Source organism: Bos mutus, chromosome 1 (assembly GCF_027580195.1).
Source record: "Bos mutus isolate GX-2022 chromosome 1, NWIPB_WYAK_1.1, whole genome shotgun sequence".
Taxonomy (NCBI): Eukaryota; Metazoa; Chordata; class Mammalia; order Artiodactyla; family Bovidae; genus Bos; species Bos mutus.
In genome coordinates, this window is record NC_091617.1 from 117,955,520 (window position 1) to 117,979,975 (window position 24,456).

At 35.9% G+C, this 24,456-nt stretch overlaps 1 protein-coding gene across 2 annotated transcripts in view; it reads left to right on the forward strand.

Moving 5' to 3' along the window:
• The window catches only part of HLTF (helicase like transcription factor), a 63,508-nt gene that overhangs the window by 14,581 nt on the left and 24,471 nt on the right, over nucleotides 1-24,456 (forward strand). The window contains exons 5-14 of one of the 2 annotated variants that reach the window (XM_070374835.1): nucleotides 2-99; nucleotides 1,548-1,622; nucleotides 1,783-1,974; nucleotides 5,045-5,140; nucleotides 10,981-11,056; nucleotides 12,282-12,372; nucleotides 13,974-14,056; nucleotides 14,142-14,186; nucleotides 15,067-15,156; nucleotides 22,462-22,559. In XM_070374835.1, the coding sequence (XP_070230936.1) occupies nucleotides 2-99; nucleotides 1,548-1,622; nucleotides 1,783-1,974; nucleotides 5,045-5,140; nucleotides 10,981-11,056; nucleotides 12,282-12,372; nucleotides 13,974-14,056; nucleotides 14,142-14,186; nucleotides 15,067-15,156; nucleotides 22,462-22,559 (944 nt within the window). The remainder of the gene's footprint in view (nucleotide 1; nucleotides 100-1,547; nucleotides 1,623-1,782; nucleotides 1,975-5,044; nucleotides 5,141-10,980; nucleotides 11,057-12,281; nucleotides 12,373-13,973; nucleotides 14,057-14,141; nucleotides 14,187-15,066; nucleotides 15,157-22,461; nucleotides 22,560-24,456) is intronic. The other variant, XM_070374838.1, reaches the window with a different exon arrangement.

Below are 24,456 nucleotides of genomic sequence, written 5' to 3' on the forward strand. Positions count from 1 at the left end.
GCTTTAGGGTTCAGTTTGGAAAGTGGTTGGGGCTCCGGAAGAGCTGGACCAAGCTACAGTATGCCAGTTCATGCTGCAGTACAGATGACAACTGAACAGGTGTTCTTTTTTAAAATTTTGTAACCTGAAAGTGAATTTTAAATGTTGAAGATTGATGTTTAAAAATGAGATAAGTATGCATGTGCTAGTGTTGATGTTTTTGTATTACCTGAAAAATTTTAAGTGTCCATAATTTTTAAAAAATTGAAGCTTGAAACTTATTCCTTCAGTAAGATTGCAAATTCAATGCTTCAAAAAACTAGTTCCAAATCTTAGGCCTTAGTCTTTTTCTTACTTTTGTCTACTTTGTGATCCAGGATACTATTACATTGGGTTATGTGAAGTATGTGAAGTCACTCAGTCTGACTCTTTGTGACCCTATGGACTGTAGCCCAGCAGGCTCCTCCATCCATGGAATTTTCTAGGCAAGAGTACTTGGAGTGGGTTGCCATTTCCTTCTCCAGGGGATCTTCCCAACCCAGGGATCGAACCTGGATCTCCCACATTGCAGGCAGACGCTTTACTGTCTAAGCCACCAGGGAATTACATTGGTTTAGTTGGGGGGAACTGGAGAAGGCAATGGCAACCCACTCCAGTGTTCTTGCCTGGAGAATCCCAGGGACGGCGGAACCTGGTGGGCTGCAGTCTCTGGGGTCGCACAGAGTCGGACAGGACTGAAGCGACTTAGCAGCAGCAGCAGCAGTTTGGGGGAAAATGGATATAAAATAGTGAAATCAATCTTCCAATTACACAATTACATTAAAAAAAATTTTTGTCTCTACTCACCAGTGTTAGCCTTTTTATATTCTAAGGTAGTTAGTGTGTTTTCTCTGTTCATTGTTAGAAGGGCTTGAGCCTGTGTCTGGTGGGTAAACCCCAGATTACTTCTCCTTACTTTTAGACTTGGCATGGTTTCTTCTGGACTGATGCTCTGTATTTATTTGCTAATTTACAAAAGTAATTATAACACATATATGTTACTATAAAATTGGGACAGGATCAGTTTAAAGAACCAACTAAATTAGCATTAAGATTGAAATTATTGTAATATTTTGTTGCACATAGCAAGTTTCTGATCATAGTATTAATCAATGTAATGTCATTTACTTGAAAAAGTCAAATATACCTGATAGGATCTGCTAAAATGGTTTGAATACAGCTAGTAGAATCATAGAATTTCAATGGCAGAAGGAACCTTAGATACACTCTAAATCTAGTTCGTTCTGTTTGTTTTGCCGTAATAAGATACAGGGCCATATAAGTTAAATGTCTTGCCCAAAGTTATATAAAGGTTTATTTGTGACAGAGCTGTGACTGAAACCCAGGACTTCAAACTACAGCCTATATTTTTTCAACTGTAATAGAGCAGTGTAGTATCTCAGAGAATTAATATATTTTATGTACCTTTTGGTATGCAACTCTTTTAGTTAAATGACTAGAAGTCTCTGAATTAAGTGCAGTTATTAATTGGTTTGTTTCACTATGTTTCTTGTTGCTGTTTATGGTAGCTTAAGACCGAGTTTGACAAATTGTTTGAAGATTTAAAAGAAGATGATAAAACTCAGGAAATGGAACCAGCTGAGGTACTGAGCCAGTATTTTCTATCTAAAACTATTCGAAATTTTAAAATGTAGCATTAATATATACTTTTTTTTTTTATCAGATCAACTGTTTTCCAGATTCTTTGTGGGGTTTATTATAAGAAAGGACTTACTATATTTCTGTTTATGACATTTCTTATAGGCTATTGAAACACCATTGCTTCCACATCAAAAACAAGCTTTAGCTTGGATGGTTTCACGGGAAAACAGTGAAGAACTTCCGCCATTCTGGGAACAGCGAAGTGACTTATACTATAACACAATAACAAATTTTTCTGAAAAGGACCGACCAGAAAATGTTCATGGAGGAATTTTAGCTGATGATATGGGTTTGGTAATTACATTTTTTATTAAGTTAATAACATTTTATTTTTTATTTTTTTTTAACATTTTATTTTTTAACTAAGATTTTTTTTAACTTTATTTATTTGACTCCACTGGTTCTTTATTGCTGCACACAGGCTTTCTCTTGTGGCGAGCAAGGGCTACTCTCCAGTTGAAGTGAGCAGGCTTCTCATTGTAGTGGCTTCTCTTGTAGTGGAACCCAGGCTCCAGAGCTCACAGGCTTCAGTAATTGCAGCACACAGGCTACGTAGTTGCAGCTTGTGGACTTCAGAGCACAGACTTAGTAGTGCTTAGCTAAGCCTGCTGCATGTGCCATCTTTCTGGTCCAGGGATTGAACCTGTGTCCCCTGCATTTCCAGGCAGGCTGTTCTCCTCTGGGCATAAGGGAAGTTCAGTAACTTAAGATTTATATGAAGTAATCTTAAAGTAGATAGAGATGGGAATATATTGGTGCCAGTATGGGAATAGATATCACTATAAGTGTAGAATGTAGTTTTTCTTTTCACTTAAAATAATGCTGAATTTTTCTTCTTTTTCTTTCTTTTGGCTTGTTTGCCCAAGGTACAATTAAAATAATTGGCAGTAATGATATAAACATGTTTCTCATTTTCTTTTGAAATTTAAGATTGCTTATCTTTTATAGGTTTTATTAAAGGAAAGACATGATTTGTTACATCAGCAGTTTTTATACTTTTTGGTTTTGATAATAAATTTTTAATTTTAACTCATTACTTGCTAATAGAACTACCATATTTTTCAGTGAAAAGTGCACTCCAAAACAAAAACAGTTTTGATGAGAAAACTGGCATTGTTTTACATTTTTGCAAGTCTCTTTAATGTGTAGCTTAATAGTCGATAGCTGATTTCTTATACCTGTTTTTTCATTCATTCTGTTGTTTTCATTGAGATATACAGAGAAGATTAGTCCTCACATAGATATGTATTTGAAAGAGGTATACTTATGCAGTTTTTTTGGATAACTAGATCTTCTTTGCCAGAACATCAAAATTAAGCAAGTGTTAGTTTATTAAAGGGCCTCCCTGGTAGCTCAGCAGGTAAAGAATCCACGTGCAATGCAGGAGACTCCGGTTTGATTCTTGTGTCGGGAAGATCCACTGGAGAAGGGATAGGCTACCCACTCCAGTGTTACAGCTTGTGGGCTTCTGTCTAGTAGTGGTAGTTGTGGCATTATATATATGCCACAAGTGGTAGCTGTGGCATATATATAATTTCTATATATATATGGGCTCTGTAGTTGTGGGGCATGGGCCTAGATCCCCCTGAGCATTTAGGATCTTAGTTCCTCAGCCAGGGCTCGAATCCACATCCACTGCATTGGAAAGTGGATTCTTAACCACCAGACCACCAGTGAAATCCCTGTTAAAGGTTAATAGTTAGAATGTGGAACTTTTCTTTTTGGCTGTGCCATGTGACATGCAGGATCTTAGTTCCCCACCCAGGGATTGAACCTGTGCTCACTACACTGGGAGTGCAGAGTCTTAACCCCTAGACTGCCAGGGAAATTCTGATAATGTAAAAATTAAATATCATGTCAGTGAACTTTTTATAGTCTGTTCTGTTAAAATTCATTGGTGTAGCTTGCACATTGCATGGATATTTTACCCATGCATGATTTTGTAACATTAGGTATTGCTCATTTGGAATATATTGGTTCACTGAGTTACACAGATCTGCCAAATGTTGATACATTTCACTATATAATATAAAAAATTTTATGTTCGTGGGTATTACTTCTGATCTTATTAGAAAGGCATTTACATTTGGGAAGCTTCTGTGCTTATGGTGTTGATACAAGTTTTCTAATATAAATTTTGGTTAAAAGCTCAAATTTTATCATTAACCACAAACATTGTCAGTTTTTTCCTTTGGAATTGATAGGCTCACTTTGTTCGTAGGCTCACTTTATTCATTTTTCAAGAAAATGTCTGCGCTCAATCATAAATAACTAGTTGTCAGTCATTCTCTCAAGTTAAAATGGTGATACTTGAAAATGATGATGTACGGTAATTAGCTGAGTTGCAATTCAGTCTCAAGTGATTTTTCTCTAGATAACATTCATGTTTTGGTATGGAAAAGAAGTATTTTGTGTTCTTCCCATCTTATTACAAGAATAGTTAAAAGATCCATACTTAAGAGGTGAGATTTGGTAAAATGAATGTGTACTGCTTTATCAAGAGCATTCTTCAAGTAAAACATTTTTTTTCTTTTTACTGTATGTGTTAGTTAGAAATACGTTGACTTCTGGTATAGTACAGTGTCAACTGCTTTGTTTTATGCTAAGGTAGCAGCAGCAGCTTTGCCCACCATTGCATTTTGTGGTATTACTACAAATATCCAACACAAAGTTTGAGTAATATCAAAATATTTTTGACTGTACACACTCCTGAAAGAGTCCTAGGGGGAACTTCTAGGAGCTATGGACCACACTTTGAAAATGGCTGCTTTACACTGCTTCCAACTTGAAGGAGATTTATTTCTGTGTTGCTCACTATAAATTCAGCTAAATAGTGGAAAATAATGAAAATTTTTATATTTCTACTTTTAAAAAATACAAAAGAAGTATCTTGTCCTTTATGCTCTATTGGTAAGATGTAGCCTTTAACTTTTGAAATTAAATTAAGTTTAATAAAATAATGACCTTATGTTCATACTGGAATTACTAATCATTTTAAGTTAGCTTTGAATTATATGGCAGGCAAATAGTTGTGGTGTCATGATAAAGTTATTAGTTCAGGGTTAAATGTGAAATTTTAAATGGCAGTTGTTCAATAAAATAACATTTCTCAAAGATGCTTATAGTGTTTTAGAGTAAATTATTTAATAACTCCCAGTAATACAGAATGGTAAGACATTTCCTAATGTAATCAGTGAAATAACTTCATTAATATGTATATTATTTAGCATAATAATCAGCACACTTCTTTGGCCCTGAATGCTGTTTGATATTTTCTTAGTTTATTTAAAAATTGGTTTTGAAATGTTTTCTGGTCATCTGGGTTTCAGAATCTTACCTTTTTTCTTTGTAAAACATTTTATAGGGCAAAACTCTGACAGCCATTGCCGTGATTCTTACCAACTTCCATGATGGCAAGTCTCTTCCTGTTGAAAGAATTAAGAAAAATCAACTGAAGAAGGTAAAGTATTAGTGTTTTTTTTTCTAAACTCTCTGGTTTATTGTAAAACTTAAATTTTGTCATTAAAAAATTATTGGTAAAAAGTTGATAATACCCAGTTTTTAGAGGTATGATAAATGGCCTTGTATATTGCTGATGAGAGTGAAAGTTGATACTACATTTTGAAGTCAGTTTGTAATATGTATCAGAAGCATTAAAAGCATTTATAATCTTTGACTCAGTAATGCCATTTCAAAAGAACTGTCTGAAGAAATTATCAGAAATGTATTTATTCCAAAGAGAAAAATACAGCTTTATTGCCACAGCATTATTTTAAACACAGAAAAGCAATACCTTTCAATAAGATGAGAATTAACTTATTATCCAACTATAAAATCCTATTTTTGAAGAATACTTTCATGGTCTTTTTTAGTTAAAAAAAAGAGGCCAGGTACATCTTCTATAGAATTTGAATCTTCATTTGTAAATACATCTTTGTATATGTCTTAAGTGTAGTCACACATACTGTATGTGCCAAAATGTTAATAGTGATAATTCTGTCCTATTGATGAGCATATGGGTGACTATTCTTGATACTTAACTTATGTATGTTTTTATACATAGTGTGTATACACATAATATATTTATATTCAGAACCACTTCAGTATTCTTGCCTTGAGAACCCATGAACAGTATGAAAAGCCAAAAAGATAGGACACTGAAAGATGAACTCCCCAGGTCGGTAGGTGCCCAATATGCTACTGGATATCAGTGGAGAAATAACTCCAGAAAGAATGAAGAGATGGAGCCAAAGCAAAAACAAAACCTGTTTGTGGATGTGACTGGTGATAGAAGCAAGGTCTGTTGCTGTAAAGAGCAATATTGCATAGGAACCTGGAATGTTAGGTCCATGAACCAAGGCAAATTGGAAGTGGTCAAACAGGAGATGGCAAGAGTGAATGTCAACGTTCTAGGAATCAGCGAACTAAGATGGACTGGAATGGGTGAATTTAACTCAGATGACCATTATATCTACTACTGTGGGAAGGAATCCCTTAGAAGAAATGGAGTACCCATCAAAGTCAACAAAAGAGTCCGAAATGCAGTACTTGCTGCTGCTGCTAAGTCGCTTCAGTCGTGTCTGACTCTGTGCGACCCCGTAGACGGCAGCCCACCAGGCCCCGCTGTCCCTGGGATTCTCCAGGCAAGAACACTGGAGTGGGTTGCCATTTCCTCCTCCAGTGCATGAAAGTGAAAAGTGAAAGTGAAGTCGCTCAGTTGTGTCTGACTCTTAGCGACCCCATGGACTGCAGCCTACCAGGCTCCTCCGTCCATGGGATTTTCCAGGCAAGAGTACTGGAGGGTGCCATTGCAGTGCTTGGATGCAATCTAAAAAACGACAGAATGATCTTGTTCGTTTCCAAGGCAAACCATTCAATATCACGGTAATCCAAGTCTATGCCCCAACCAGTAAAGCTGAAGAAGCTGAAGCTGAATGGTTCTATGAAGACCTGCAAGACCTTTTAGAACTAACACCCAAAAAAAGATGTCCTTTTCATTATAGGAGACTGGAATGCAAAAGTAGGAAGTTAAGAAACACCTGGAATAACAGGCAGATTTGGCCTTGGAGTACAGAATGAAGCAGGGCAAAGGCTAATACATTCTGCTAAGAGAGCACACTGCCAACAACACAAGAGAAGACTCGACACATGGATATCACCAGATGGTCGACACCAATATCATATTGATTATATTCTTTGCAACCAAAGATGGAGAAGCTCTACACAGTCAGCAAAAAAAGACTGAGAGCTGACTGTGGCTCAGATCATGAACTCCTTATTGCCAAATTCAGACTAAAATTGAAGACAGTGGGGGAAAACCACTAGACCATTCAGGTATGGCCTAAATCAAATCCTTTATGATTATACAGGGGAAGTGAGAAATAGATTTAAGGGACTAGATCTGATAGACAGAGTGCCTGATGAACTATGGATGGAGGTTCATGACATTCTATAGGAGCAAGACCATCCCCAAGAAAAAGAAATGCAAAAAAGCAAAATGGCTGTCTGAGGAGGCCTTACAAATAGCTGTGAAAAGAAGAGAAGCGAAAAGCAAAGGAAAAGAAAAGGAAAGATATACCCATCTGAATGCAGAGTTTCAAAGAATAGCAAGAAGAGATAAGAAAGCCTTCCTCTGCAATCAATGCAAAGAAATATAAGAAAACAATAGAATGGGAAAGACTAGAGATCTCTTCAAAAAAATTAGAGATACCAAGGGAACATTTCATGAAAGATGGGCTCAATAAAGGACAGAAATGGTATGGATCTAACAGAAGCAGAAGATATTAAGAAGAGATGGCAAGAATACACAGAAGAACTGTACAAAAAAGATCTTCACAACCCAGATAATCATGATGGTGTGATCACTCACCTAGAGCCAGACATCCTGGAACGTGAAGTCAAGTGATCCTTAGGAAGCATCACTACAAACAAAGCTAGTGGAGGTGATGGAATTCCAGTTGAGCTCGTTCAAATTCTGAAATATGATGCTGTGAAAGTGCTGCACTCAGTATGCCAGCAAATTTGGAAAACTCAGCAGTGGCCACAGGACTGGAAAAGGTCAGTTTTAATTCCAATCCCAAAGAAAGGCAATGCCAAAGAATGCTCAAACTACTGCACAATTTCACTCATCTCACACACTAGTAAAGTAATGCTTAAAATTCTCCAAGCCAGACTTCAGCAATACGTGAACTGTGAACTTGCAGATGTTCAAGCTGGTTTTAGAAAAGGCAGAGGAACCAGAGATAAAATTACCAACATCCGCTGAATCATTGAAAAAGCAAGAGTTCCAGAAAAACATCTATTTCTGCTTTATTGACTATGCCAAAGCCTTTGACTGTGGATCACAATAAACCGTGGAAAATTCTGAAAGAGATGGGAATACCAGACCACCTGACCTGCCTCTTGAGAAATCTGTATGCAGGTCAGGAAGCAACAGTTAGAACTGAACATGGAACAACAGACTGGTTCCAAATTGGAAAAGGAGTACGTCAAGGCTGTATATTGTCACCCTGTTTATTTAACTTATATGCAGAGTACATCATGCGAAATGCTGGGCTGAATGAAGCACAAGCTGGAATCAAGATTGCCAGGAGAAATATCAATAACCTCAGATATGCAGATGATACAACTCTTATGGCAGAAAGTGAAGAACTAAAGAGCCTCTTGATGAAAGTGAAAGAGGAGAGTGAAAAAGTTGGCTTAAATCTCAACATTCAGAAAACTAAGATCATGGCATCCAGTCCTATCACTTCATAGCAAATCAGTGGGGAAACAGTGGAGACAGTGGCTGACTTTATTTTCTTGGGCTCCAAAATCACTGCAGATGGTGATTGCAGCTATGAAATTAAAAGACGCTTAACTTCTTGGAAAGAAAGTTATGACCAACCTAGACAGCATATTAAAAAGCAGAGACATTACTTTGCCAACAAAGTTCCATCTAGTCAAGGCTATGGTTTTTTCAGTAGTCATGTATGGATATGAGAGTTGGACTGTGAAGAAAGCTGAGTGCTGAAGAATTGATGCTTTTGAAATGTGTTGGAGAAGACTCTTGAGAGTCCCTTGGACTGCAAGAAGATCCCACCAGTCCTTATTAAAGGAGATCAGTCCTGGGTGTTCATTGGAAGGACTGATGTTGAAGCTGAAACTCCAATACTTTGGCCACCTGATGCAAAGAGCTGACTCATTTGAAAAGACCCTGATGCTGGGAAAGATTGAGGGCAGGAGAAGGGGATGACAGAGGATGAGATGGTTGGATGGCATCACCGACTCAATGGACATGAGTTTGGGTAAACCCTGGTAGTTGGTGTTGGACAGGGAGGCCTGGCGTGCTGCGGCCCATGGGGTTGCAAGAGTCGGACACGACTGAGTGACTGAACTGAACTGAAGAATTAATAAATAATTAGTTTATAAAGCAAATAAGTGCTATTAGAATGAAATGGTTGTTCTTCATTCTCAGCTGAAAGTCCAAAAAACTTAAAATAGGTAATAATTTAAGTACAATGTATATGCAAAATATTTTTTCTTTTCGACTTTTCTATTGCTGCTGTTCTGATTTTTTAGCTTTCAAAGATGCTGCATATCAGTTTCCTACCGCTGTTTATTAATTTTCCATTTTCCTAATTTCTAAGCTTAGTTGCATTTCCTCTTTATACTTTTATTGGGAGTTTAACTATGGTAATAATATGTAAGATTCAGTCCCCTACCCTGAATATTCTAGTGCTTTTTACCTTTTATTCCCCCCCTACATTTTAGTTATTAAAACTGAAAAGTAGTACCTAAGACTACTTAGAACTTCATTGTTAATTACCTTTTTAACAGTAAGGCATTCTTTTTTCCCTTTACGATCAGCCATGCATTTAACGTGTTATGTGGTAGAAAGGCTTTAGGATATTTTGTTTGCTACATTAGTTGAAATTGAGACTAAGAATGTGATTTCCAGCAAGGCATTTACTGCAACAGAAATTTCATTATGTCAGATAGATTTGGATATTGCATACTTACAGAGTGAAATGTTAAATTCCATGAGATTGGAGCATCGTATTTGATAGGTTAGACTTTATATGTACATTTTTTTTGAACTTCATGAAGAAAAGGCTTGCTGAGCAAAGTCATTGAATGTGAAAAGAATAATGTAAAGGACATCCTTTATTTTATAGATAAATTTTTAAATTATTTCTGCATGCTATTTAATATAAGTGATTGTGCTGATTACTGAGGAAGACTGGGTAGGATGTCTTGACTAAAGGCATTTTTAACATCTGCTTCTTGGAGCTAATGCTTTTAAAAATTAATTATCTAATTTCTAGTCACATATTTCTAAATATGGTATATCTTGGATTTTTAATTTATTTAGACTCATACTATTGGAAGGGGATGGATTTTCTTTTCAGCCACATTTTTGGAGAAATGTAAACTCTAGTGGGATTTTATAAAATGTTGAAAATTGTCTTTTAAAAAATAAAATAAAATCTTTTATTGGCCTTAATTCTAGGTAAAAATTACATTGTACTCCTGCTGTCCAATCTTGAACCCACTCTGAGGTTTTGATTCAAAATAATGATCTTCCTTTCACAATATACCTACCTTTCTTTTTAAACTGAAAGAATTCATTTAATTAAACCCAATTTTATTTGTCATTCCTTCATACAGAATCAAGTCTAGAATTAAGATTGGAGGAACCCTGCTCTAGTAGACTCAGTTGAAAATACTTTCACAGAGAAGAATAAAAGCTTGCTTTTATAGAAGTTCTTGTGCTCACATAGATGCATTTTTGAAACAAAGAAACAGGAAGGGAAGAGAACAAAGAGTTGGCAGGAAAATCCCTGATAGAGCAAGGGAGGAGGTACTCTGATACCTGACTATTGGATCTACCCACTCTAGGAATTACAGAGAAAATAAGGATGTCAATGGCAGCTTAGCTTCATTATAGATCTATTAACTATTGAGAAGGGACTCTTGGTTTGAAAGTTTCTAGTGTTAGAATTCCTTTTAATTTTGAAGTAAATTTCATTCGTGACTGTTTCTCACAGTAATATGCCATTTATAATTGAAGTTTGCTCTTTTGTTATTTCTTTTGAAAAGATTGAGACAGACTAGTTTTCTTTTTTTAGATCCCTGTTAAAATTTTTTTTCAATTTGTACATTTTTCCTCTTAATGTACCTCCTTACATTGCTCCAGAATAGGGTAGCCATTTTAGTAGTCTTTATTGTGTAAAGTAAAGCAGTGTAAAATAGGATATATGTCTAAGTTTACTTAAAACTGATAGCAGTACTATGTAAGAAATATGCCTTTTCATCTAGGAATGTAATGTTTACGATGAATCTATGGAACTTGGAGGAAACAATACCAGTGAAAAGGCAGCTGGACTAATCAAAGGTAAACCTTAATTTTGAACATGACCCCATAGATTTTTCCAGTTTAATGATGTAATTCCACCTCTGGCTTTAGTACTGTAGAAAAATTTCAGATACTTTTTTCTAAAGAATCTCATGAAAACTAGTAGTCAAGAAAAATTTCATGCAGGAGGCCATGATGAAATTGTGTGGTAGCACATTAAAGAACCTGAGGAAGAACATTTTTGGTTGAGAAAAAAAGCCCCAGGAAAGGGCAGCTAAAAGCAAAACAAAACAGAGTATCTTGCTATGGGACCTCAGAATAATTTGTGCTATTTATAATGTAAATAAATAACTGAATATGAATAAATAGGCATGAATAGCAGCAGATTAAGATAGATTAGAGCCAAATTAGAGGAGAAATGAAAAGGGATGCAGTTATAATAGGTTGCATTTAGCAGTTAGTGACTTTCATAAAATTAATTTCTGAAGATTGGTTAGAGTAGAGCAAGACTGAAATATTTTAAAAGAAGACTAGTAGATGAAGAAAGAAATAACATCTGTGTTCTGTTACGAATTTTGCCATGTTTAAGACAGGGGCAAAATGGAGAGAGAGGCAGAATTGAGGGCTTCGTTGTGGGGGCAGGGTTTAGGAAAAAATTTTGTATGTAATGGAAAGAATAATTTGTTGGCCTTTATGAGGAAATGTGATCAAGAAAATAGGTAGATGAGTTAGCATTAGAAGGAAAGGAAGTAATGCTGAGGAAAAATATAGTTAATTGAGAGAATTAAAAAATTTAAAAAAAGGAAAATTGATTAATTTATAGAAGATGACATCTGATTTTCTTTACAAAGTGAAGTAGGTCATCTGCTGGGAGTGAAAGGAGTGTAAAATCTGGGCAGAGGATCCAGTGTATGATAGTAGTGGGTAGGGAGGCGCTGTGATAGGTAGAAGAGTTGCTAAGTGATGCAAGGTTGACAACTGAGATTGGGAAGTGTACATTTATTATCCCACTTGTTTATTGTCCATTTTTTTCTGCAGCAGCTCTCAGCTGCCTTGGTATAGCAGGAAATACAGTCAGTGTGGGGACTGACTGGATGACTTTAGGGGAAACGACTAGGTTACAAAAAAGTTGAAGTTACTTTTGTGAGAAAATACTAGATTAGGAAATTGTAGCTATTGAGTTATAAAACCAGTGTTTTAAGAAAGATGCTTCTTGTCTGAGACAGTTTACTAATACTCTTGATCCTTTTCTTTGAAATGGAAGGATCTAGATGTAGTGGAGAACCCAGTATTTCAGATGTCAAGACAAAGAATAAATATCCCAAGTCAGAATTCTCTAGCTCCCGCTCCAAAAGGTAAACTCTTTTATGGTTTGATTTTATGTAATATGTTTAAACTCTTTCTCTATTTTCTTACATATACAAGAAAGATATGACCATTATCTCCACAGCATAGTTCTTTCAAATACTTTCTTTAATTTGAAACTGCTAAAATCATTGTGACTTAGGGAGGTAGACTGTTCTTATTTTATAGGTTAAAAGTAACATTAATATATAAAAGAAGTAATTGGTAATTTTTAATATCCCTATCTTTCTGTTATTTTCCTATTTGTTTCACATAGGAACTGAGATCTCTTGGGTTCTTTGTTTTCAATTGAGACTTTAGAAGAGTTTTCTTTATGAATTTAAGGAGTTGAGAACTGATGTATATTTATTGGACGACTTGACAAACGCATTGTTTGCTCATCTGAGTTGTTTCTCAATTCACCTTTAGTAGAAATAAAACATGATAAAGTTATTTATGGACAGTATTATATTCATGTAGACTGGAAGGAGAATTTGAATAAAACCCATAATGCCCCTCTGATTTCCACTTGAATTGTTAAGTTTATAAATTTTATTTATTCTCTGAGGTAGATCTAAATACTTGGCTTTTGTGTTTTATTGTTCACTATCAATACCTGCAGGTATGACCCCAAATCTGAGTCCCTCTTAGCTATTCTATTTGAAATAGAGATTTCAAACCTGGGGCTTTGTTAATTGTTCTGTCTTTAATACCTGTCTGAACTGAGTATAAAACCAGGACTCATCAGTTTCCCTTTTATCTAGATCTCAAATCTATATAACTCTGAACTGACCATGAGTCTGGGTAACAGAGCACTATCAGCTGGATGGACAAGATTAGGTTCAAGGGTGCGGAAATAATGATGACATGGGAAAAACAACAACCAACACACAAACTATTAATTAAACTATTAATTAAAAAGTAGATATATACTTAGTGTATAGCAGGTACTATTTTAGAGGCTTTACATGTGGTAACACATTTTATCGTACAGAGTGAATTGTATCTTTATTCCTATTTTCCGAGTGAGGAAACTGAAACTTAGAAGAATATTAGGTAATTTGCCAAAAGTCACATAGCAAATAAATGGTGGAATGGAGATTTGAATCTAGGCAGTCTCATTCCACAGTCTGTTGTTTCTAGGCACTTAAACATAGTACTGTACTACTTCTACACGGAATTTATAAAAGTTTCCCTTATGAAAGAATTATATTTTTGCCTCTTAGCTGCTTACTTTGTATTGGAGGGTTCTCTTTGATAATCAGAATCACTTCTTTTTTGTTCTAGTTTTATACAAGTATTTTAATTGAATTACCAAATACTGAATTATTAAGTGTTGAAGAGATTACTATTCTAGAAGGTTTACTTTCTCAAATTTATTTTAATAATCATGATACTGTATTTTGTACAGTTAAATGCATCTGGCTGTGAAAACAAAATGCTTTTAGCAAATTTGGCTTTCATTTGTCAAATAAAAATTTTTTTCCCTTGAAATTTTCTCAAAAAATAAACCAGGGTAAGAAAAAAGCATTTGTATTAAATTTATTAAGCATAGATTTTATATCCCATTTTATTTTGGGTTGATTAAAAAATTGTGTATACTTAATTTTAGGAGAAAACCTGCTGCTGTACAGTACACTGAAAGTAGTGATTCAGAGGAAGTTGAACCAAGTGAATTGCCGCAGAAAATGAAAGGTAATATGAAATGAGTTTGATTTGATAATGTGTCCTATATTTTAATTTCCTAGTGTGACCATGTTATATTTGGTTTTATTTTTAGGCAAACTGAAAAGAACACAATCAGAGACTAAAATCAGAGTAAAAGGTATGTATATACATATCAATATCCACTATCTATACTTAAAGATTATTAAAGTAATCATTGATTTGTATCTCATTGATTTGTATCTATCAAGCTTGGAATTCTTTAGTAATAGTTCTTAAACTTGACTACTTTTTACATTTAAACTATTTATGGAGCTTACCAAGGGTGTTAAATGAATGAAGCAAATTGAAAGAATAGTTTCAAATTAAAATCTAAGAGAAAATATTTAAACGGACTTTAGACAAAATGGAAATCTTTCTGCTACTTATAAAATGACTTCAATAAAACCTGTTTTGTGTATGTATAAATTGTAGTTACAGAAGTAGGGTGAGACTGCCTTTTCGTCAATATAGCTCAGCTATTATATTTAGCATTATACAAATTTATAAATGTTGAGTATCTTTACTTTTTCCTGTGTCTTTAAAACATCATTTACTTTGTTTATCTCCTAATCTAATTGTATCATATTCCTAGGTTAAGAAATTGTGTTGCATTTGGATAATAACTTATCACCATTTGACTGATCTGAAAATTTGGCAGCATCTTCATTAAACGTTAAACACCTGTTTCATTGAACATATTCTCCTTCCACCTAGGAGCTGAATCACTTTGCATTTGACTGCTTCTACTTTCACATTTCTTCCTTAGGAGAAGCTTCAATTTATCATGAATGACTGTTTCTTCTCTGAGCTAGAAAGATGCTTAGTGTCAAAAGAGGCAGTTTTGGTTACTAGAAATTATTTTATATTTATTAAATAATACAAACTCTTGAAGTGTGTAAGTGGTATTATGTTTCCTATCCTTAGAAAGTTATCTGTACTTAAGTACAGGAGAGAATTAGTTTTCAAATATCTTAATGATTCTGTGGTTTGTACTTTAGCAGGATCTTCTAAGGTTCAAGAGGATGCAGAATTTGCATGTGCACTTACTACATCTACCCCTGTAACAAAAAAGAAAATGTTGAAAAGGGGTAAGTAAATCTGCTTTTGTTTGGTTTATTTTTTCTGTTCCCAAATAAAAAAATTTTAAATGACAAAAGTGTAAAACCATATTATAAGAAAAAAGTAGAGAAAAAAAGATAATCTCATTTTTAAAAGTACAATTTTATGTATTTTCCTATTCTATTTGTTTTAGTTAGGCTAAAAATATGATGGGCAGAGGTCTCTTACTCATCTGAGTAGCAGAGATATTGTTTCCAGTAAAGGCACAGAGCAATTTATGGCTGTTTTAAAACTTAATTTGGATTAATTAGAATTGTAAATATTTATTATTGGTATGAGAAGAATTTGTTTTTCAATTAAAAATGTGAGTGATATTTATTATTACTTTATAATTTGTAATTCGTAAGAAAAAAGAGTCTAAATATTTGAAATGGAAAGAGATTGGACTGTGGTTAAGGAGATCTAACAAATTATTTTATCTCTGTACCTTAGTATCTTCCATTTTACATATTGAAGATGCAGCAGACAAGTCTATTTTCATGGGGCTTATGTCTAATGATGAGGTGGAAACATAAACATGTAAACATAATTTAAAATGTTTTTAATTTATTTTTTATTTAAGTGTAGTTGCTTTACAGTATTATATGTTACAGGTGTACAGTTTTTAAAGGTACTACTCCACTTATAGTTATTATAAAATATTGGCTATATTCCCCATGTTGTACAATATATCCTTGTAGCTCATACCTAATATTTTGTACTTACTCCCCTATCTTTCCTTTGCGGCTCCCCTATTCCTTCTCCCTACTGTTGACCACTAGTTCTCCATATCTGTGAGTCTACTTTTTTGTTATATTCACTAGTTGGTAGTATTTGTTAGATTCTCCTTATAAGTGATATCATACAATATTTGTCTTCTCTGTCTGACTTATTTCATTTAGCATAATGCTCTTCAAGTCCAGTCATGTTGTTTCAAATAGTAAAATTTTATTTTTCTTTTTGAAAATATTACTTGTTTTATTTATTTTTGTTGTTGTTCAGTCACTCAGTTGGGTCCGATTCTTTGAGACCCCATGGACCACAGGATGCCAGGCTTCCTTGTCCTTCATTATCTCCTGGAGTTTGCTCAAACTCATGTCCATTGAGTTGGTGATGCAATCCAACCATCTCATCCTCTGTTGTTCCCTTCTTCTCATGCCCTCAGTCTTTCCCAGCATCAGGGTCTTTTCCAGTGAGTCGGCTTTTCTCAAGTGGCCAAAGTATTGGAACTTCAGCATCTGTCCTTCCAATGAATATTCAGAGTTACTTTCCTTTAGGATTAACTTGTTTGATCTCCTTGCTGTCCAAGGAACTCTCAAGAGTCTTCTTGAACACCACAGTTCGAAAGCATCCATCTTCAGTGTTCAGCCTTCTTTATGGTCCAACTCTCACAGATGTCCATGACTACTGGAAAAACCATAGCTTTGACTAGATGGACCTTTGTCAGCAAAGTAATGTCTTTGCTTTTTACTGCGCTATCTAGGTTTTTCATAGGTTTTCTTCCAAGGAGCAGGAGTCTTTTAATTTTGTGGCTGCGGTCGCCATCTGCAGTGATTTTGGAGCCCAGGAAAATAGTCTGTCACTATTTTTGTTGTTTCCCTATCTGTTTGCCATGAAGTGAAGGAAAAGGATACCATGATCTTTGTTTTTTCATTGTTGAGTTTTTAAGCCAACTTTTTCACTTTTCTCTTTAACCTTTATCAAGAGGCTCTTTAGTTCCTCTTCACTTTCTGCCATTATTTGTTTTTAACTTTTTCTTTTGGCTGTACCACATGGCTTGTGAAATCTTTGTTCCCAGACCAGGGATTGAACATGGGCCTTAGCAGTGAAAGTGCTGAGTTCTAACCACTGGACTACCAGTGAATTTCCCAAATTTCATTCTTTTTTAATGGCTGAATAATATTTCATTGTGTGTGTATGTGAGACATCTTTTTTTTTTCCATTCATCTGCTGATGCACACTTAGGTTGCTCTGTATCTTGGCAGTTGTAAATAACGCTGTTGTGAACATTGGGGTGAGCGTGTTTTTTTAGAATTAGTGTTTTTATCTTTTTGTGTATATCCAAGTGTAGACCTGCTGGGTCATATGGTTCTTTGAGAAACTACCTTACTGTTTTTTTCAGTTGCTGTACCAATTTTTATTTCCACTAATAGTATATGAGGGTTCCATTTTCTCTGCAGCCTCACTAACATTTGTTATTTGCATTCTTTTTGATGACAGCCATTCTGACAGGTATGAGGTATCATTGTGGTTTTGATTTGCATTTCCCCAATGGTTAGTGATGTTGAGCATATTTTCATGTGCCTGTTGGCCATCTATATTTCCTCTTTGAATCAATGTCTGTTCAGGTCTTCTGCCCATTTTTTAATTGGGTTGTGTTTTTGATGTTGAGTTATATGAGCTGATTGCATATGTTGGATATTAATCCCTTATTAGTCATATCATTTGCAAATATATCCTCCCATTTAGTAGGCCTCCCATTTAGCTTATTTGTTTTATCAGTGGTTTCCTTTGCTGTGCAAAAGCTTTTAAGTTTAATCAGGTCCCATTTGTTTATCTTTGCTTTTATTTTCTTTAGGAGATGGATCCAAAAAATATTGCAGTGATTCATATCAAAGAGTGTTCTGTTTTCCCGTAGGAGTTTTATAGTATCTGGTCTTACATTTAGGTCTTTAGTCTATTTTGAGTTTATTTTCATATGTGGTGTTAGAGAATGTTCTGCTTTCATTTTTTTACATGTAGCTGTCCATATTTCCCATCACCGCTTATTGAAGAGGCTGTTTTCCATTGTATATTCTTGTCTTTTTTGTTGTAGGTTAATTGTTGATAAATGTGTAGGTTTATTTCTGAGCTCTCTGTACTGTTCCATTGATCTGTTTGCCACAGCCATACTGTTTTGATTACTATAGCTTTATGGTATAGTTTGAAGTCAGAGAGCATGATTCCTCCAGCTCTGTAAAAATCACTGCTACTAAACAGAAAAAAAAAAAAAAGTGAACCTATTTACAGGACAGCAGTGTAGATGCAGACATAGAAAACAGATTTGTGGACACAGTGTAAGGAGGAGAGGGTGGGACAAATTGAGAGAGTAGCATCGAAACATATACATTACCTTATGTAAAATTAGATAGCCAGTGGGAGTTTGCTGTATGACACAGGGAGCTCAATTCTGGTGTGCTGAGACAACCTAGGGGTGGGGTGGGAGGGAGGTTCAAGAAGGAGGGGACATATTGATACCTGTGGTTGGTTCATGTTGATCCATGGCAGAAACCAGCCTACTAATGTAAAGCAGTTATCCTCCAATTAAAAATAATTAAAAGAAAAATAAAAAATGAATGAAAAGAAATGAGGACACTTTAAGAGACTTCTGGGAAAGCAGCAAGCTCACTAATATTTGCATTATAGTAGTCCCAGAAGGAGAAGAGGAAAAGAAAAAGCCTGAGATGTAATAGCTGAAAACTTCACTAACTTGGGAAACAGTCACCCAAATTGAGGAACAACTGAGTTCCATACAGGATGAATCCAGGGAGGAACATGCTAAGACACATTGTAATTAAAATGGCAAAAATTAAAGAGTAAATATTTAATGCAGCAAGGAAAAAGCAGCAAATAACATACAAGGGAACTCCCTTAAGGATATCAGTTGATTTTTCAGCAGAAACTCTGCAGCCCAGAAGGGAGTGGCTTGATAAATTTAAAGTAATGAAAGAAAACAACCTACAACCAAGAATACTATACCCAGCAAGAGTCTCCTAAAGATTTGATGGAGAAATCAAAAGCTTTACAGACAAGCAAAAGATGAAAGAGTTCAGCACTACAAAACCAGGTTTACGACAGTTGTTAAAGGAACTTCTCTAGGCAAAGAAGGAAAGGCCACAACTAGGAACAAAATTACGGAAAGAAAAAACTCACCAGTAAAGGGCAAACGTACAGTTAAAGTAGAAATCATCCTCATACAAAGCTAGTTATGGAGGTTAAAAGACAAAAGTAGTAAAATCATCTATGTCCACAATAAACAGTTAAGGAATACACAAAACAATTAGATGTAAAATATCTCAAAAGTAGTTATCATAAGGGAGTTTTAAAATACATTTGAAATTAAGAGATCAGCAACTTAAAATAATTATGTATGTATAGAGACTGTTGTACAAAAACCTCATTAGTTCAGTCATTCATTCGTGTCCGACTCTTTGTGACCCATGAACTGCAGCATGCCAGGCTTCTCTGTCCATCACCAACTCCCAGAGCTTATTCAAACTCGTGCAGTGAGTCAGTGATGCCATCCAGTGATGGTGATGCGATCTCATCCTCAGTCGTCCCTTTCTCCTCCTCCCTTTAGTCTTTCCCAGCGTCAGGGTCTTTTCCAGTGCATTAGTCCTTTGCATCAGGTGGCCAGATATTGGGGTTTCAGCTTCAGCATGAGTCCTTCCAAAGAATATTCAGGATTGATTTCCTTTGGGATTTACAAAACCTCATGGTAACTGCAGACCAAAATCTATAAAAAATTTGCATACAAAAAAGAAAAAGGAGTGCAAGTTTAACACTAAAGATAGTCATCAAATAATAAGAGAAGGGGAAAAAAGACCTACAAAAGGAAATCCAAAATAACTACCAAAATGGCAATATGAAGATAGATAAGATAGATATATATCAATAATTATGGACCAAATGTTCCAGTCAAAAGACATAGAATGGGACTTTTCCTTATGGGCAGTGGTTAAGACTTTGCCTTCCAATTCAGGGGGTTCAGGTCAATCCCTGGTCAGGGAGCTAAGATCCTACATATTTAGGGGCCAAAAAACCCAAAATGTAAAGCATAATCATTATTTTAACAAATTCAATAAGGACTTTAAAAATGGAGCTTCCCTGGTAGCTCAGTTGGTAAAGAGTCCACCTACAATGCAAGAGACACAAGAGCCTCTGGTTTGATCCCTTGGTCAGGAAGATCCCCTGGAGGGATGCATGGCCATCCACTCCATTGTTCTTACTTAGAGAATCCCATGGACAGAGGAACCTGGTGGGCTATAGTCCATAGGGTGGCAAAGACTCAGACACAACTGAAATGACTTAGCAAGCAGCAAACATTAAGAAAATAAAGGAAAATAGTGAAATAAATACTGACCTAAGGTTCCTGGTTAAAAATTGTGAAAGGAGTACATCAAGGCTGTGTATTATCACCCTGCTCATTTAACTTATATTCAGATTACATCCTGTGAAATGCCAGGCTGGATGAAGCACAAACTGGAATCAGGATTTCTGGAGAAGTGTCAATAAGCTCAGATACACAGATGACACCACCCTTATGGCAGAAAGCAAAGAGGAACTAAAGACCCTTTTGATGAAGGTGAAAGAGGAGGGTGAAAAAGCTGGCTTAAAACTCAGCATTCAGAAAACAAAGATCTTGGCATCTGGTTCCATCACTTCATTGGAAATAGATGAGGAAACAATGGAAACAGTGACAGACTATTTTCTTGGCTCCAAAATTATTGTGCATGGTGACTGCAGCCATGAAATTAAGACACTTGCTCCTTGGATGAAAAGCTGTGACAGACCTAGACAATATATTAAAAATTAGAGATATTACTTTGCCAATGAAGGTCCATCTAGTCAAAGCTATGGTTTTTCCAGTAGTCATGTACAAGATGTGAGAGTTGGTCCATAAGGAAGATGGAGCACTGAAGAATTGATGCTTTCGAATTGTGGTGTTGGAGAAGACTCTTGAGAGTCCCTTGGACTGCAAGGAGATCCAACCAGTTAATCCTAAAGGAAATCAGTCCTGAATATTCATTGGAAGGACTGATGCTGAAGTTGAAACTCCAGTACTTTGGCCACCTAATGGGAAGAGCTGACTTATTGGAAAAGACTCTGATGCTGGGAAAGATTGAAGGCAGGAGGGAAAGGGAGTGAGCGAGGACAAGATGGTTGGATGGCATCACTGGTTCAAAGGACATGAATTTGAGCAAACTCTGGGAGATGGTAAAGGACAGGGAAGCCTGGTGTGCTGTCATCCATGGGGTCACAAAGAGTCGGATACAATTGAGCAACTAAACAACAACAACCTGTTTAAGAAGGTGATATTTGAACTAGCAAAGAATGATGAGAAAGAGTTAAGTTTTGTCTAAAATTAGAAATAGAAAATTCTTTTTAGATTACTGTTGACCCTAACTTTAGAAATTTTAAGAAATGTGGGACTTCTCTGGCACTTCAGTGGTTAAGACTCTGCTCCTAATGCAGGTAGCAAGGATTAGATCCCTGGAAACCAAGATCCCAGAAGCTGTGGGGCACAGCCTACCCCGCGCCCGTCCTCCCCACCAAATCTCAGTTTATAGGCAAGGAACAGGAACACACAGTGTATGGAAGTGTAAATTACCTTGGAGAACAAGTAAGCCATACAGTGAACCCAAAGATACATGACTTAGAACTCTTGATATCTACTGGGAGATATGAAAAAATAGTTTTATCACATTATTTTAGCAACATATTAGAAAAAATGTCAGTACTGTCCAGTAGGGAAGTGGAAAATAAAATTATAGTGTGTCCTCCCATAGGGTGTCTTAAATGTCCTCATGTGGCAGCTGGCCTCTCCCAGAGAGAGTGATCAGAGAGAGAAGCTGACTAGACAGAGGGAGAGGGCATCTGAGTCAGAAGTTGTGTCTTTTATAACAATCTCAGAAGTGATACACTATCATTTCTACCATATCCTGTTGGTCATATTGTTGTTGTTTAGTCGCTAAGTTGTGTCTGACTCTTTGCAACCCCATGGACTATGGCGCACCAGGCTCCTCTGTCCATGGGATTTTCCGGGCAAGAATACTAGAGTGGGTTGGCATTTCCTTCTCCAGGGGATCATATACACCAAGTCTAGTTGAATGTGGAAGGGGGCTATACAAGATTGTGACTCTGGGGAAATAGATACCATTTGGGCCCATCTTGGAGTCTGATACCACATTAACTATAGTACAAATTCAGAAAACTGCATAAAACAAAATTTAATAACTATGAATAACCTAACAAGTATTAGGAGATATTCCATACTTCCTCCCTATACCCTTTCTCAGTCATCATTCTCTACATTCCCCATAAACAATCACTATTCAGATTTTTAGTTGTATAAAGTGGCAAGATAAAATCTAGTTCCTGATACTTCATTATGGTTAGAAACAGAAGTTTTTTTGTTTCTTTTTAATTACTCCTAATTTCTCTTCATAAAGGCACATTTTTGACATATCTTTATTGACTTCATGTATGTTTGAGAAAAAACTGCTGAAGGATGTGTCACTGATTCATTCTTTCAGGAGCGTCTGCAGTGGAGAGTTCAAAGAAAACCGATGTTGAAGATAAACCAAGAACGACACTGATCATCTGCCCACTTTCTGTATTAAGCAACTGGATGGTAAGTCTTTACAGCCCTTTAAAAATATAATTTATATTTGTCTTACACTATAAGAGAGTCATTCATTGGGAGAAATATGGTTGGTTAGCACTTTATAGTTAAATTCAAATAATTGTTAATTGACTTGGGGTTATTTTTACTGAATTGAAGTAATTTTTCTCTGAAAATGTATAGTAGAGAAAGAAACATTGTCAGTTGCTATTGTAAGATTTGACTTGTACTTCCGCCTCTTTTCTTTCTGTCTCCTGAAGTAGGAAAGGTGTATAATTTAATACCACATCATATTTATGAACTGTTGAAATCTCTTTCTTAAGCACACCACTAATGATAACTTGTTTATTTTAACACCTTATTACAAACATTTAATGAGCTCTTATGTGCTCAGTTTTTCCTAAACTCTTTTCATAGATTTTCTCAATGAATCCTCACAACTAGTATTCTCATTTTCCAAGTGACTGAATTAAAACACAGAGAAATTAAATAACTTGCCTGAGGTCATCCAGCCAATAAATGACGGAGCAAGGAGATAGTATCCAACATTCTGACTCTAGAGCCTATACTTTTTTTTTTTTTAATTTTATTTTATTTTTAAACTTTACATAATTGTATTAGTTTTGCCAAATATCAAAATGAATCCGCCACAGGTATACATGTGTTCCCCATCCTGAACCCTCCTCCCTCCTCCCTCCCCGTACCATCCCTCTGGGTCGTCCCAGTGCGCTAGCCCCAAGCATCCAGTATCGTGCATTGAACCTGGACTGGCAACTCGTTTCATACATGATATTTTACATGTTTCAATGCCATTCTCCCAAATCTTCCCACCCTCTCCCTCTCCCACAGAGTCCATAAGATTGTTCTATACATCAGTGTCTCTTTTGCTATCTCGTACACAGGGTTATTGTTACCATCTTTCTAAATTCCATATATATGCGTTAGTATACTGTATTGGTGTTTTTCTTTCTGGCTTACTTCACTCTGTATAATAGGCTCCAGTTTCATCCACCTCATTAGAACTGATTCAAATGTATTCTTTTTAATGGCTGAGTAATACTCCATTGTGTATATGTACCACAGCTTTCTTATCCATTCATCTGCTGATGGACATCTAGGTTGCTTCCATGTCCTGGCTATTATAAACAATGCTGCAATGAACATTGGGGTACACTTGTCTCTTTCCCTTCTGGTTTCCTCAGTGTGTATGCCCAGCAGTGGGATTGCTGGATCATAAGGCAGTTCTATTTCCAGTTTTTTAAGGAATCTCCACACTGTTCTCCATAGTGGCTGTACTAGTTTGCATTCCCACCAACAGTGTAAGAGGGTTCCCTTTTCTCCACACCCTCTCCAGCATTTATTACTTGTAGACTTTTGGATCACAGCCATTCTGACTGGTGTGAGATGGTATAGAGCCTATACTTTTAACTCGCCAGAAAAATATAGTCTTTTTTTTTTTTTCCTTCGAGATTGCTTTTCTGTTGTAAAACATTACATTGGAATGGAGCCTTTTTTTGTGTAGGAGCAGCTTGATTCTATTTCCTTTCTAGTTTAACCTTCAAGCTGCCTGCTATAATGAAATAATGACTGTTGGAAGCATTGTGAACATAAAGACCACTGGATTTGAACTTCCATTCTTGCCACCTGCAAGGTTATCTGCATCTGTCCTCAACTTGCCTCCTTTTATCTCAGACGTGGAAGAGTTCTTACTCTTTGTAAGATCAGTACATTAGTCTCTACATTAGGTTCCATCTCTTTCTGCTTTTGCATTTTGTTATTCTTCCTCTTACCTGGTTATCCAGTCTCTCTCCACTGGCTCTTTCATGAAACATACTCAGATCCTTTTGATTTTCAAATGCTTTCTCGTGATTATGTCTCACATTTAATGATTATGTCTCATTTTAAA